This window comes from Kryptolebias marmoratus, linkage group LG22, assembly GCF_001649575.2.
Source record: "Kryptolebias marmoratus isolate JLee-2015 linkage group LG22, ASM164957v2, whole genome shotgun sequence".
Lineage (NCBI taxonomy): Eukaryota > Metazoa > Chordata > Actinopteri > Cyprinodontiformes > Rivulidae > Kryptolebias > Kryptolebias marmoratus.
The window spans coordinates 8,273,739-8,289,477 of record NC_051451.1 but is presented as its reverse complement, the minus strand read 5'-3'; the positions used below and the strand labels follow the sequence as shown (position 1 = coordinate 8,289,477).

The 15,739-nt window shown below is 42.4% G+C and overlaps 1 protein-coding gene across 10 annotated transcripts in view; it reads left to right on the top strand.

Annotated features, from left to right (window-relative positions):
* LOC108247401 (echinoderm microtubule-associated protein-like 6) overlaps positions 1–15,739 on the top strand; it is an 81,993-nt gene that overhangs the window by 48,483 nt on the left and 17,771 nt on the right. For all 10 annotated transcript variants that reach the window (XR_005232677.1, XR_005232678.1, XR_005232680.1 and 7 more), the window contains exons 16-29: positions 687–805; positions 1,415–1,601; positions 1,764–1,869; positions 3,885–3,978; positions 4,265–4,365; positions 5,849–6,051; positions 6,259–6,370; positions 7,812–7,939; positions 10,300–10,441; positions 10,957–11,109; positions 11,922–12,053; positions 13,556–13,644; positions 13,823–13,999; positions 15,421–15,655. Coding sequence is in view for 6 of the 10 variants with exons in the window: in XM_037973708.1 (XP_037829636.1) it covers positions 687–805; positions 1,415–1,601; positions 1,764–1,869; positions 3,885–3,978; positions 4,265–4,365; positions 5,849–6,051; positions 6,259–6,370; positions 7,812–7,939; positions 10,300–10,441; positions 10,957–11,109; positions 11,922–12,053; positions 13,556–13,644; positions 13,823–13,999; positions 15,421–15,655 (1,978 nt within the window). In the remaining 4 variants the exon portion in view is untranslated. The remainder of the gene's footprint in view (positions 1–686; positions 806–1,414; positions 1,602–1,763; positions 1,870–3,884; positions 3,979–4,264; positions 4,366–5,848; positions 6,052–6,258; positions 6,371–7,811; positions 7,940–10,299; positions 10,442–10,956; positions 11,110–11,921; positions 12,054–13,555; positions 13,645–13,822; positions 14,000–15,420; positions 15,656–15,739) is intronic.

Here is a 15,739-nt window from a genome sequence, read left to right as displayed (position 1 = left end):
AAATAAACATTTGAAATATATGAGTTTGTATGTAATGTATGAATATAATATACAAGTTTCACTTTTTAAATGGAATTACTGAAATCAATCTACTTTTTCATGATATTCTAATTTTATGACCAGCACCTATATATATATATATATATATATATATATATATATATATATATATATATATATATATACTTGTGCAACATGAGAGTCTGTTAAGTGTCAAACTGACTTTACGGATTAAAAACAACATTCACGCAGCTGTAGTGGATTTGTTTTATATTTGAAGTTTAGACAACATTGATAACAACTTTAATACAGTTTGTTTGTCTCCAGCTCGTTGTCCCAGAGGATCAACCCTTCAGAACTGACCAGAAGATGCTTCCTGTAACACCGCCTCCGGGAGTAAATCTCTGTATCGATTAGCAAAACGTTGAGGATCCAGTAGGATTTGGGATCTTACAAAGATTAATAATAAATTTACCACAGCTGATTTATCTCCAGGAAAAGAATTAGATCTTTGTATTAATCGTCAAGTTGTTGAGGATCCCTAAAATATCTGTGATCTTAACAGGATTAAAAAAGTTCGAAGCTTCTGTTGAAGCTTGATAGTCCTTTCAGATGCTTTCTGCAGTGCCACCTTCAGGGTCAGCAGGGCTCTGAGGATCAGTGATGTTTGTGGTGTGTCGGTCCAGGTGTACAAGGAGGATCTGCCTCAGCTGCGGCAGCAGAGCCGAGAGAAGAAGCAGCAGGTCGGCTCTCTGAAGAGGCAGACCGGACCGGACCAAGGCCTCCGGCTGCAGTTTGTTCACGGGTGAAGGAGCGCTTAAGTTTTGTTGTTGTTGTTGGCTTCATTTTAAATTGTATCTTTTTTTTACCTGATTTATTAAACATGCTCAAATTGTAAGGATCAAGCTCCTTAGTTTAAAAATGTATTTAATACACATGGAGAGTCCAGACACCGCGCTAACGGCTGCGTCAGCGTTCCTTCAGCTGTGGCCCCGGCTCCTGGACGGAGTAACAGTATCTACAGGGCCTGGTCGTCGCCTCCAGGAAGTGATCGTCATAGCAACGAACTAAAGGGGGACGTGTAACTAATGTATCACTTCTGAAGTAAACAAGACCCAGAGAAGTTTACCGCTCTAAAAAAGCCATGTAGAATATCTTTATAGAACAGAAACCAACACAATATTTTCAACAATAGCTAAAAATGAACCATGAAACATAAAAGCATAAAAGATAAATGAAATACAATCAGAGTTTTATATTAGATATTAGAGTTTTCTAATGTCATTGTATGTTGAGAAATGGTAGTTACAGTTGTTTTAGTTAAATTTGGAAAAAATATGATGTTGTAATGTAGTTTTTTTTTAGGGGGAAGATTCACAGTAAATAAAGGTTCTTTCTGTGTGTGTTTGTGCAGGTACCGAGGCTACGACTGCAGGAACAACCTGTTCTACACTCAGGGCGGAGAGGTGGTGTACCACGTGGCAGCGGTGGGCGTGGTGTACAACCGACAGCTGCACAGCCAGCGCTTCTACCTCGGGCACGACGACGACATCCTGAGCCTCAGCGTCCACCCGCTGAAGGACTACGCCGCCACGGGACAGGTGACACGAGTCCGAAAAAACCGTCAGGTCCTAAAATCTGTTTAGCTTTAGTCACATTCCCAGTATTCCCTCAGCAGCCATATTCCGCTGTTCTTTCATTCGGCTGCGATCAAACGTGGCCCAAAGGTTTGTCGCGCCTGATCAGGTGTGTTGCGCCCGCAGGTGGGGAGGGACCCGGCCATCCACGTGTGGGACGTCCAGATGCTGAAGTGTCTGTCTCTGCTGAAAGGTTTCCATCAGAGGGGCGTGTGTGCGCTCAGCTTCTCAGGTGCGTTTTCTCCTCCAAACTCCCAGAACGCCACACGCGGTCCACAACGCCGATCATATTGCAGCTCTGCAATAGTTGATGTTCAACCCTAAAAAGAGACATTACGGTTTCTGAGTTCAGCACCCCCCCCCAGGAAGGTTCAGGAAGTAGAGAAATCTGCAGAGTTCCCTGTTTTATCTGCGTCACATATGGAAGTACTGCGATAGTTTGTCCTAAAGTTGTTTTAGTCATCATGAATATATACCAAATCTGACGTAGACTGCGCCACAAAATAAAAAAAAACTTTTCTTACAGAATACAAATGAGTCAAAAAAATCCCCAAATGGCACTTTACTGCTCGGATGAAACAACATATCCATATATCTTAAAATCCGACTAACACATTTATATACAAATTGTCTGACACTGCATTAAATAAACTGAATTTTTTGTCACCACGAGTGTTTTTTTCCTGGCTGACAGCTCATTTAAGCTGCTGGACAAACTGTTCCCTTCTTTTTTTACTTTTGAAGGAGTTCAGGGATTTGTCTCTGTCCCCTCTGCATCAGCTGCACATTGAAATATAACTTTTTTTGCCGAGTCATACGGAAAAATATCCCAAATTTAAAAAAAAAAAAAAAATCTGAAGCTCTGATTGTGAATCTTCGAGTAACTCAAGCAAGAATTGACAACCAGAAACACTTCGAACTAGCTCTAACTCGTTCCGTTTTACGGATGTTGAGCCAAAAGTTTGTGGTAGTAGCTGAGACTGATCTCCGTGACGTACAAGACAGTGATTATTGCATCACATAAAAAAAAAAGAAAGCTTGCAGTGTTTTGCCCTGAAAAATAGTTTTGTCCCGTCTCTAGTTTGTACCGTATTTGTTGGCAAAAACAAGTTAAAAAACAAAAGGAAGCCTTTTCACATCCAGCAGTACTTCATGGTGCATTCAGGTACATCTTGTAAAGTTAGAAATTTATATTTAAATGCACTTGACTGTCATTAAAAGTTCAAAATGATCTCAAAGTGTCATAACGCGTGGAGACGGAGGTGAACCCAGAGCGCAGACTCATGTTTCAAAATAAAACTTATTTATTAAAGTAAAATATAACCAAAACAAAAGGCTGACGAGGCAGCAAAACTAACAATAACAAAAACAAAAATCCAAAAACAAGAGACAAGACAAGGCATAACGAGACGTGACTACCACGGACGAGGCGGAATGACCCAGTGACAAGAGACAAAACAAAGACCGGTTTTAAAGACAGAGGGAAGATGATTATGGGCTGCAGCTGTGACACACAACAAGGAACAGGTGAGGTGGGCGTGGCAGGCAAGAACCGGAAAACTACTGGGGAGGTGAATGATGACAAGACATGAACACAAATCCAAAAGACAAACAAATCAGAACAAGAACTAGAAAACCACCAAACAAAACACCAAAACACCAAAGCTATGACAAAAAGTCAGAAAATTGAAATACATTTATTATTTATTTCTTGTTCTGTGGCTCATATACGTCAGAAATCAAAGCAGACTTTTAAACAAAACATTTACTCTTATTTTTTACTTTTGGGGACAAATCAAGGCTAAACACCCACCTGTTTAGAGTACCTTGTGAATCATAATAAATGGATGAGTACTGGTATCTCATTTGGTGACTGTCTGTTGTTGTTTTTTATGACTTTTTAATTTAGTTTTTATGATGTAAAACACTTTGAACTGACTTAAAATATCTACAACAGGTGATCTAACGACAGCAATTATTTGTTGACAATACCAAAATAGAATTTCTAGAAATTCATCCTTTTTTTTTTTTTGACACACCTGGTTGTGTTCACCATGTTGTCAAATTGAGACGTTTTGTTGATATGATCTAAGGTTTTTTTTTGCAGTGTAGCTGTAAAACTCCTAACATCCCCGTCGGCTTCAGGTTTCCCATCACAGACGGTCGTTTAAATCTAAAAAAACTCAGACGTTCTGACCTTTAAGCAGCTTCCAGATGACCTGTGGTCCTGTGTTTGTCCCCCCGCAGCTGATGGAAAAAGTCTGGTTTCGGTTGGAGTCGATGACGGACACTCCATCGTTGTTTGGGACTGGAAGAGAGGAGAGAAACTGGCCACCGCACGGTACTTCAAATTACAGTTAAACATGCGACTAATATACGTGCTGCTGATTATACACTGATTTATTTATTTCCCGGCTCAGAATTATCTGTAACAGATTTATTTGTTTCTGAAGTTGAAACTGTCTCAGGTTGTTTCATCAGAGTCAGAGTCACAACTGGTTAGTTTTTGTATTTAAATATAAGAGATGCAAATAATAAAAAAAAAAACTATTGCTATATAGGGTTAGAAAGCTAAAGGGAGGTTAAAGTCCTGTTTTGTTTTTTTCCTGTATTTTTGGGGTCTTCAGGGGCCATAAGGAGAAGATCTTCGTGGTGAAGTGCAACCCCATGCTGATGGACAAACTGGTCACTGTGGGAATCAAACACATCAAGTTCTGGCAACATGCAGGTGACGATACAGAAACGACCTCTTTGTCGCGTTTAATCCCTCGCCGGCTTACGATAAAATGAGAAACGTTTGAGCTGTGGATTGAGCTTCGCACGCACTCAAAGACTCAAACCTTTCTAAAGGAATCTGTCTCTGTGTCCGTCATGAATCAGCATCGACGAAATCATCGATCGTCTAAAAACATCCATGGACGCTTTGGGCGTAATGATGCGCTCAGTCAGTTTGATTCGTAGGTACCCCCGGTGTGAGGGTCACCGTTTGGTACGACAGGAACAAGAAATAAATAGCAACTGTAGGGTGTTTTTTTTTAAAACAAACATTAACCTCTGCCGAACCACAGACAGAAGAACAAACCGAGCTTGTAAACTGCGAAGCTCTTAGGTGGCGCGTCGGACATTAAGGTAGGATTCGTTCACTGCTGACTTCACCGTGAAGCAGAAAAACAAAGACGTGTCGTTCTGTCGAAGCTAAACCGTGTCTTACAGGCTGCGCGTCAAACACACAAACTCTGAAAAACTCCCAAACTGAAAGGGTGTCTACAGACACGAATAAATTTGCTGATACTTTTCTGCAATAATAAAAAAGAAACGGAGCCAAAAAAAAGCTCCAGTTTGGTCTCAGCAGTCCCAGAAGTGTTGGGGGCTTGTCAACAAGCGTTTTGGTCTTTTTCTGTCGCAAGAGGAGCCTCCTGGGTCTTCGTCCATGGAGCTCATGCGACGGATGGTGCTCTCAGAAAGTGACGTACCTCGACCTCGGAGTTCAGTTTGAGTGGTTTTGGCTCTTTTTCTACATTATTTCTCTAAACAACCTAGGCTTGCATTTCCTCTTGCGTCCACGTCCCGAGAGGCTGGCTGCAGCCCCATGAATCTCATACCGTTACAAAATATTGACAACTTTTGCCACATCGTGTGAACGCACAGCAACTCCTGTGTGGTCAGAGGAACACGAAGCTGCTCGGAGATGGTTTACCTTCAACATAGATACCATAAATCTTCTTCCTGAGCTCCATGTTCAGCATGGTGCTCACAACCATACCAAACCGCCCACCGGCTGTTTGTTCTCTTTAAATGAACCGAATGGCTGATGAAAAGCCCGAAGGCTCCTGTGACAGGCGGACCACGTAGTCACCGACGGTGCTGAGGCTGCGAAAGCATCAATCCGCCCGATCAGCATGTCTAGTCGGTTCATAAATTTATTCAACTCCTGGCAAACATTCAGAACATTTCTGTTGTTTGATTGAGAAAAAGGCAGCAAACTAAACAGCGTCAGCCAAAAGTGTGGAGGTTTAAATATTAGTCAGTGTGGCGTTCTTTCACACTTGGATGTCGTTTTTGAGAAAGAGTTGTTTAATAAGCGTAGGACATAAAACAGACCTCGTTTGGTTAGCGGTTAGCGGTTAGCGCAGCCTGGCCTTTTGCCCTTTTGTCACAGCTGAGAAGCCACTAACGATCGATAACTATGTCCTTCTTTTTGTGTCCCGTAGGTGGCGGTCTGACCTTCAGGAGGGGTTCGTTCCGGAGCGTCGGCCGTCCCGAGACCATGATGTCCGTGTGTTACAGCCGCAGCGAGGCGCTGGTGTTCTCCGGAGCCGCCACGGGGGACGTTTACATCTGGAAGGAGCCGCTGCTGCTGAAAACCATGAAAGCCCACGATGGGCCGGTGTTCGCCATGTTCTCCCTGGACAAGGTGAGGAGGAACGTCCCGATCCCTCGTCCCCACCTCAGAGCGGGAGGTTTACTGCACTCTAGCCTCGTGTAAACGGAGCGCGTGTCATTGACTCTTTTCAAAATCTGTCCGTTCTGCATATTTTGTCGTCTCTGTGTCATCCAGCCGCTCTCAGCTCAGCGCTTTGCTCTGCAGAGTTTGATCACCTGTTTCGACCTTTGTTTGCAGGGCTTTGTGACGGGTGGGAAAGACGGGGTGGTGGAGCTTTGGGACGACATGTTTGACCGCTGCCTGAAGACGTACGCCATCAAGAGAGCAGCTCTGTCTGCAGGCTCGAAGGGTACAAACAAACTCAGTGAACTTTACTGTAAACACACACCGCATATCACCAACTAACTGTACGCACTGTGAAACAAGAATGTATAAACGTTTAACACGGTGGGAATTAATAAACTGATTCCTCTCTTATTAACTGCATGAAAGCCTGAAGCGAACACATAAACGGGTGTGTTCATGACACTGAACTGTGTTCGGCTCATTGTGGTGACGTGAACCAACGCTCTGCTCTGCGGTGAACAGCTGCTGGAAACAGGGAAACTTTTAAACACTGCTGCAGATTTTATGTTTTAAAAAAAAAGTCACCATTTTAACTTGAGGGCAGGATCTGGTTATCTGTTATGAACACGTTCAAACAAGAACATTTATGAAACGATCTATTTCCTTTAAGCCGAACAAGGTTGTTTTGTTACTGAGGAACTTAAACTTGCTTTAAGGACACTAAACGATAAGCTTTTCTAACTGAAACTGGGAGACATTGAATTTGAACCTTTGAACTGATCAAATTACTGTATTTTCCGGACTATAAGGCTCAACTAAAAGCCTTCAATGTTCTCAAAAAACGACAGTGCGCCTTATAATCCGGAGCAACTTATATATGGAAGTTGTAATGTTTTAGTACGACTTTGGTTAAACTACAAAGCTGCACCGCTTGCAGCATTAAGGCTCAGTTATAGTCGCGCAGGGCTCCACACACAGACCTGAGCGAGCGGTGGAGGCGTTTATATTTAACGCTTACGTCGGTGCAGTATTCTTCTGTGAGTTTTGAACCATTTGGTTATCTTTGTGATCTCTCATAGAGGGATCATTTAAATGCTGATACAGGCGAACCAGCTCCGCTAGAGCACTGAAATCGACCATTTTAAATGGAAGTGAAGTGAAATTTATTTATCGAGCACTTTTCAGCAACAGGGCGGTTCAAAGTGCTTTACAACACAGAAACAACAATCAACAATCAGATACAGAGGTACAGCAAACATAGAAACATCATAATCAAATACAGATCAATCATGTATAATCTAAATGAAATCATGAAACTAAACATATCTAAAACATGAGCTAAAACAGTCAAAATAGTAGCTAAAATAAACTAAATAATAGTAAAAGTAACTTTTGTCTTTGATGCACCACAGATTCTTTTGAAACAACGGATCTTTTTTTTTAATCTGCGTGCCAACACTGCCACCATGTGGCCACAAAGTGAAGAAACACAGACTGAGTCTCAAAATAACTGCAGATATACGTATAAAGCAAACGCAGACAGGAAAATAACATTTTAAACGTGGTACAATTTCTGGGACAGAATGAAACTTATTTGAACAGTTTTTGCTCTGGAGATTTCTAAAATACAGAAACATGAAGACTCACAGGTCATGTGATCTATTTCCGTTTGGGAGTTGTTACATCTGATGTGTGTGTGTGTGTGTGTGTGTGTGCGCAATCAGGCCTTTTGCTGGAGGACAACCCATCCATCAGAGCCATCACTCTGGGTCACGGTCACGTCTTGGTGGGAACCAAAAACGGAGAAGTTCTGGAAATCGACAAGACCGGGCCCATGACCCTGCTGGTGCAGGTGGGAACACATGGGAGGGAGGGTGCGTGTGTGTGTGTGTGTGTGGTCATGTATTTGATATATTATGGGGACAATTTTCCTAACATATACTACCTTGTGAGGACCAACTGCTCCTTGTGGGGACCAAAGCCTGGTCCCCACGAGGACAAATGATGTTTTTGGGTTAGGGGTTAGGTTTAGGACTAAGGTGTGAGTTGAGTTTAGGTTTGGTTTAGGGTTAGGTATGTACTGGTAACGGTTAGGGTCAGGGTCAGGCTGTAGTTAGGGTGTAGAAATGAATGGAAGTCCCTGCAAAGATAGAGAGACATAACATGTGTGTGTGTGTGTGTGTATTTAAATATTCGTCTGGTGTAGTATTTGTTGTTTTTTTCTCTGACGAGTACACAAGTAATCCTGAGGCTGCAGGTTCGAGCCCAGGTTGCGTCGGGAAGAGCCTCCGGCGTAAAAACGCTCGCCAAACCTTCCGTGTGAGTTCGCTCGCTGTGGCGACCCGCGACAGAAGGGAGCAGCCGAAAGAACAACAACAACAACAACAACAAATGAAGAGTACACAAGCAGTTACAGATCACATGGGTCCAAACTCAGTAGCTTTAATGAAATACTCTGTGAACCGACAATCCAATTAACAATTTGACCAGAGTTTAGGAAAACTGTATCTGATAACGCACTGAGGCTGACAGCACCAACTTCAGATTAGCCAGGGAAATTCAAACATTAAAGGATTCTTTTTTTTAAAAAAACATTTCAAACTGCTTCACTAAACACCAGCTGTCTGTTTGCAGCCAGAAGATATAATTTATTTCTCTGACTAATATAGGAGCATTCTGTTCTTGGTTTTTAAGGTTAATGGCCACCTTACCTCACTTTACCTTTACAGCTAAAAAAAAGGTAATATTTCTGCAGCCATTGACATTATTATTATTATCATTATGTTACATCATCTTTAACGTAGTGTGTGAAAGCTTTTATATTCATCTTTAATATCGGACACGTTAAAGCTCCCCTCCACCCTGAACCCCAGAGACTAAACTGCAGCAGCATCGATCTGACTGATCCAACAGAACAGCGTGTTTTCACTAAATCTGAAGTATTTTTAAAATATATTTTGTACTGAGGGCAGAGCAGTGGTTCGAGCTTCTCCTCACAGCAAGGTGGTCGCCGATTCAAAACTCAGCTGCAGCCTTTCTGTGCGGAGCTTACATGTTCTCCCCCCGTGCACGCGAAGGGTTGTTCTCCGGTACTCTGGAATTTTAAACAGTTTGTCTCTGTGTGTCCCTGTGATGGACTGGAGACCTGTCCAGGGCGTCCCCCCCGCCTCTCAGACAGTGACAGCTGGAGACAGACACCAGCTCCCTGTAACCCTGCACAGAAGTTTGGGCGATGAAAATGAATGGATGGATAGTTTGTTCATTTTTGTTCTTTTACAGACATCTGTATCCACAGGTCAGAGATGTAAAAATCAAAAATCTGTATCGGTGTGGTTCGAGGGTTTTGGACGCATTAATAAGGTGTAGTATGAAAGGAAACAACAACAACAATATAAGTTCTAAGTGCACCTGTGAACTCAAAAGATCCATCCATCCATTTTCTTTACCCGCTTCTCCTTTTCGGGTCGTGAGGAGCTGGTGAGGAGCCCGTCTCCATCAGTCCCTGTGGGAGAGGCAGGGGACACCCTGGACAGGACGCAAGTCCATCACATGGAGACAAACGAGACAAACAACTATTCACACTCACACTGTAAAAGCCAAAGTGAATGTTTTATTTTGTTTGTTTGTTATGGTGGCACAGGTGTTCAAGTTTTTTTTTTACACCTCAGGTGATTGCTTAGGGGCGTGGCCGCGTGTTATTTATTGGATACGGGCATACGCAGGAAGTAGTTGGGTGAGGGTGGGTTTTTTTTTGTGTTTTGTGCTGATTGTCAACTTTTCTGTTGACAGTCAGCCTTACGTGTCGTCCATCTTAACCTGTAATCGTCATTTCGCATCATTTTTTAGTCCTAATCATAGGTGTATTTGCTTTGATTAAACAGTTAAACACAGTTTACTCTCATAATGTTTTAAAAAATAAATACGAAAACACGAGTGGGGCTCATCATGGCGTATTGGAGACGTGTCCCAGTTTAAGTTGGTTTGTTTGTCTTCTCAGGTAAAAACCGATGAACAGATTTGGAGGAAATCTTCAGGAAATGTTGGGGTTGTTACAAAAAAAAAGGATAAATTTTGTGCTGATCTAGATTATGATCCAAATTATCCTAATATTTAATCATGGCGTGGCCTTGGAGAAGGTTCTGTTCTGTATTCATAGTTTCATTTACTTGTGTTGTGTGTTTGTATTAAAAGACAACGTCTCTGATCCTTCAGGGCCACATGGAGGGCGAGGTTTGGGGTCTGGCCTCCCACCCCCTCCTCCCCGTCTGCGCCACCGTCAGCGACGATAAAACCCTCCGACTGTGGGAGACGTCGGCCAACCACCGCATGCTGGCCGTCCGCAAGCTGAAGAGAGGTCCGACCAACAGCCGGACGGCGGATCTGAACTTTTTACACATTGCTGACAACAAAACACGTCACTGCCGCACACATTATTGACATTTTTCTATTTTAGTTTTTAATGTTGCTGATTGTTGGTTTTTAGTTCATTTCTTTGAGAGGACAGCAAAAAGGACCCACTTTTTGTCTGAATGCCTCAGTGGGACAAAAGCCAGAGTATTTTATTTAATCAGATGGAAAAATGAGAGTTTATAATTATTTAACACTACAAAAATTAAAGGCCTAGCATTCCTTTAGGGAATGTAAATCACCTGCCGCCTTGTGAACGACTTTCAGCTACTACCACATCAGATATTAGCTCAATATCCGTAAAACTGACTGAGTTATAGTCAAGGTCAGTTAGCTGTGGCGGCCATCTTGAAATCCAGCTGACTTCAAAAGCTAATCATTTTTTAGATGTGCATTCAATAATATATTTCTGATAATTGAGCACATGAGCACACAAATGAGCTGTTGGTTTGTTCGTTGCAGGCGGCCGCTGCTGCGCCTTCTCTCCTGACGGGAAGGCGCTGGCGGTGGGTCTGAGTGACGGCGGCGTCCTGGTGGTGAACGCGGACACGCTGGAGGATCTGCTGAGCTTCCACCATCGCCGCGACGCCATTTCGGACATCCGCTTTACCCCCGGTACCACCAGAACACTGCAAATAGTAGAGAATCGAAGAGAATCATCGCCCGCCGCCCTTTGTGTCTGAGTTCTGGACTAAGATCATCTTATGATGAGAGGGGATGGCGTTGTAGCCATTTTGGTTAAATCTTGAAAATAAAATTATGTGCAATCAGTTAGTACGGGGTTTTAAATGACTATCGGCTACTACCACAGCACATTTTAGCTCAGTGTTAGCAAAATGAGCTGATTTATAACCAGTTTTGTGTACGCTAAGGTTGATTAGCTGTGGTGGCCATCTTGATTTAGGTTGACTCCAAAAGTTAACGAGTTGCAGAGGTACTACTTCCTGAAAATTTTACATTGTGTAGCATTTTAAGGATGGGTTTGGAGCCAGTCTTAGCAACTTCCAGCTCAGTGTCTCACTGAGTTCGAGTCATATCAGTTAGCTGTGGTGGCCATCTTGAATTGGAGTGACTCTGAGAGTTAATCAGTTTTAGATCTACATCCAGTGATTACTTTCTGAGAGATTCATTGATGTCTACTAAAACTACAGACAAACAAACACACAGGCAACAACATCTTTGTTTCTTTTGACAGTGGGCGATAAAGATATGATATAAAATGTAACAAAAAGCCAAGAACTCCGATGTGAACTTTCATTTAAACGCAGACAGAGTCATTCCAAGATATTTCATGTTTTAGTTTATTTTTTAAGACCTTGTTTTTAGTTATCTATAGGCTGACTGGAGCAGAGTTTTGCAACCAGTTTGGAGTGTTGTAACTTCTCCCATCACTGCCTCGGCTCTGCTTTCTTCTGTCCCCCTCTCAGATCCCGGTAAGTACCTTGCCGTGGCGTCGCACGACAGCTTTGTTGACATCTACAACGTGCTGAGCACCAAGCGAATCGGCATCTGCAAAGGAGCGTCCAGCTACATCACGCACGTGGACTGGGACAGCCGAGGTAAGGCATCCCTCCGCTGATGAACTGGTTTGGAGCCAATCAGACTTTTTTTTCCCCCTGGGTCGCGAACACTGAGAGGGAGCTGCGAAAATCAAAATTAAAACAGATCGATGAGAGATCACTTTTTGATGACGCAGTGTCATGTTTGGCATTTTTTTGTCTCCTCTCAGTATTAAACCATTACGTCAGGGGTGTCGAACTCAGTGACGCAAGGGGGGCCAAAATTAAAAATTTGGTCCTAGCCAAGGGCCAATCACAATCAATATTTATGAAAAATTAAATAAATTAATTGGTTTTAAATGTATTATGTCAAATCATTCATATAGAAATATCAATGACCTTTTCCCAGTTACAGATTATACAGAATTTAGAGCAAACATACTTTAATGAACACAGACAAATAGATCAAGCTTCAAAAAGCACATCATTAGCAGTCATTTTTTTACGCCTCACTCAGCTTTTAAATGAATTTTTTAACATTAAAGCAGATTAAAAAAAAAGCCATCAACAAAAACCTGATCATACAGAAATTAAAACTATATATTGTTGGCTTCTAAGTCACTGTGGAGAGAAAACATCACTAATTAGGCTCAGTTTTTTAAGCAAAATAAGAATCAGATACTTGATTTGTCCCAGATTAGAGGGCCGGATGAAATGTTACAGAGGGCCGGATCTGGCCCGCGGGCCTTGAGTTTGACACGTGTGCATTCCGTCTACAGCTGTCTTTGCCTCAGAGCCATCTGGTTGTGCTTCTTTTAATCTCTGTCGTATGTAAACGATTTTGAGAAACCTATTCTCTTTTTTTCTTGTCCAGGCAGGATCGGCAGTGTTTGTTGTGGTTCTGTTCATTAGAGAGCCAATGAAACACTTCAGCACTCTCGTTACTATTCCCCCATCACTTTTGGTAGCAGTACATTACAGGCTTTTATCTCTTCTATTTTCCACATAGAATCTGTATGTTTTTCAGATTTTAGGTGATCTCTCATTAGACCTTTTTATCTTAAGGAGAATCAAAAAGAAAGACGGTTGGCAGAATTCAGGTTTTATTTTTATTTATTGATTGATTTCTGTTTAACATTCTGTTTATTGAATTTTAAAGCATATCAAATCAAGAATTAACAACAAACAACCCCCCCACCCCACCCCATCATCTACCCCTAACAACAAGTAGAACAATTAAAAATAAAAATTCAAATAATAAAATAAATAAAAGCTGTATTAATACACATACACTTTGATACACATGATAGGATATTCTGGCTTTAATGTCAATAAAGAAAACAACATAAAAACTAAACAGGACGAGGTTTTAGCCTAGAGTCTCAAGATAAAGCTCCTGGATACTCGTCAAAATAAAAGTCTGGTTAGGTGATTATTACAGAAGTCCCAAACTGGGCTGTAGAGAAGAACGCTGATGGATGTTTGAGGTTCAGGCTGTAGCGGCAGCGGCAGCCTTCCACCTTTCCATGGAAAATGGTGCAGTTTTGTGTTTTTTGTTGCAGGTAAACTCCTGCAGGTCAACACTGGAGCCAAAGAGCAGCTTCTCTTCGAAGCTCCAAGAGGAAGACGACAAACCATCAAAAACTCTGAGGTTGGTTCGGCAGCGTGCGTGGATTAAGCCTGCGCGGACTTGTTTCATAGTAATGTGTGATCATTTACAGAGGTTAAGTTTCTGGACATGTTTGGCCGGGCATACACCAGAAACCAGCTTCTGTCCATCCGCCTTGGTGTATTTTGGTGTAATTAGGAGTTACTGTGTGTGTTTGTAGCTGGAACGGATGGACTGGTCCAGCTGGACTTGCGTTCTGGGTCCCAGCTGTGAGGGGATCTGGCCGACACACAGCGACATCACCGACGTCAACGCGGCGTCTCTCACCAGGGACCGAACGCTGCTCGCCACCGGAGACGACTTCGGCTTCCTCAAACTGTTCAGCTATCCCGTTCGAGTACGACGCACAAACGCAAACGCCAAATGTTGTCCAAATTGGGACGTTTTAGGCCTTTAACCCCTACATCACTATTGGCCCCTGTTCCAGGGGGGCAGCAGCATTTCTGCCAACAAGATCAATCCAAACACATGCTATACATTAACCAATAAATGCATGTTGCATATCAACATAACAGAAAAAAAGCTCATCTAAGAGTATTCTCTGGAGTCTTGCCTTTATTTTGACACCAAAACAATTCAAATAAACCCTATAGTCCCTGAGATATATTCAATTCATTTTGGGCCTGTTATTTTCAAGCATATTTCTCAAAACGAGGTCCAGGGACTAAGGGGTTAATTAGCTGCTCGAGGCTTTGAAAGTTAAAATCACACTTGAGACAAAGCTGTTGAAGGCATTAAAAGTTACCCAAGTGTTTTCAGTGAGTTTCTCTTCTGACTCTGATTAATAAATTATAATTAACAGCAAATATTAACTGGAGAAAAGGCTTGAAAGAGTGTTAGAAAGTCGAATAAAAGCCTTGTTTAATTGTAAGACCTGGAAAATGAAGAAACGGACACGTTTTGAGAAGTTAAATGACGTCAAAAGGAGCAAAAACCTTTCACCAGCACTAACGAAAGGTTTGTCGACCTTTGCGGCCTTTGTCGAGCACGGTGGTGAATATATCATGCTGTGGGCTTGCAATACAAATATAAAGTCTGGAGGCAAACATCGTTCTCTGGCGGGGGGAAAAAAAAACTTGATACAAAATAAAAATTCTCCAACAGCATCTTATTCTTAACCAAAAGTCAGATTTCTTGTTGAAGTTCGACGGTTGTCTGAACTTTAAAATCTTCACGTGTCAAACTTTCCTCCAACCTAAACCTTGATAGAAATCTGTAAAAAGAACAAATGACCAAAAGTCTCACAGCACTAAAATGCTTGCTTTTGGAGAAATAAGTAGAACATTTTTTTACATTTTAGAAATTTGTTCACCTCGGCTCTGAACTTCACTGCTGATGAACCTGAACTTTAAATATTTGCCCACATTTGTTCCGTTGTCAGAGCTAGTAATCCTCTCTTGGTCCGTTTTTAGTTTATGTCATTACATTTAAATAAAAATAAGATCTACGCAGACTTTCTTCACCCCCAGTGGCGTTTTGACATGAAGTGTTTTCAGCCTGAAGACGTTTTCAGAATCCTCAAAACCATTTTAAACAAAATTCTGTGAGCTAAGAGCGTGTCTTCTTGGTCTCTCCTTCCATTTGTCTCAATATTGATTATTTAATTTGCTTCTTGTTTGACTACTTTCCCTGTTATGAGCTGAATTTGTGTTTAACTTATGGATTTCCTATTTTATAAACAATCATTTCAAAGTGTTCGCCTGCAGATTTTGTAAATCCACGTTGCCTCAGCGGTCGTTTCTGTCCCCCCCCCTCCAGGGTCAGTACGCCCGATTTAAGCGGTACATGGGCCACAGCGCCCAGGTGACCAACGTCCGCTGGGACCAGGACGACTCCACCCTGCTGACGGTGGGTGGAGCCGACACCGCTCTGATGATCTGGGCGAGGGAGCGAGGAGGCGGGGTCAACGTGGAGGGGGAGGGACCCTTGTTCCGGGACAACCGACCCCCCATGGACAGCGAAGAGTCGGACGATGACGTCGAGGAGGATGGAGGTTGGTCCCATAGACATTAGATACGTAGACACCTTGAAGACTGGCGTTGCCTAATTGAGCTGACGTTTAAGCATGGCTGCCATC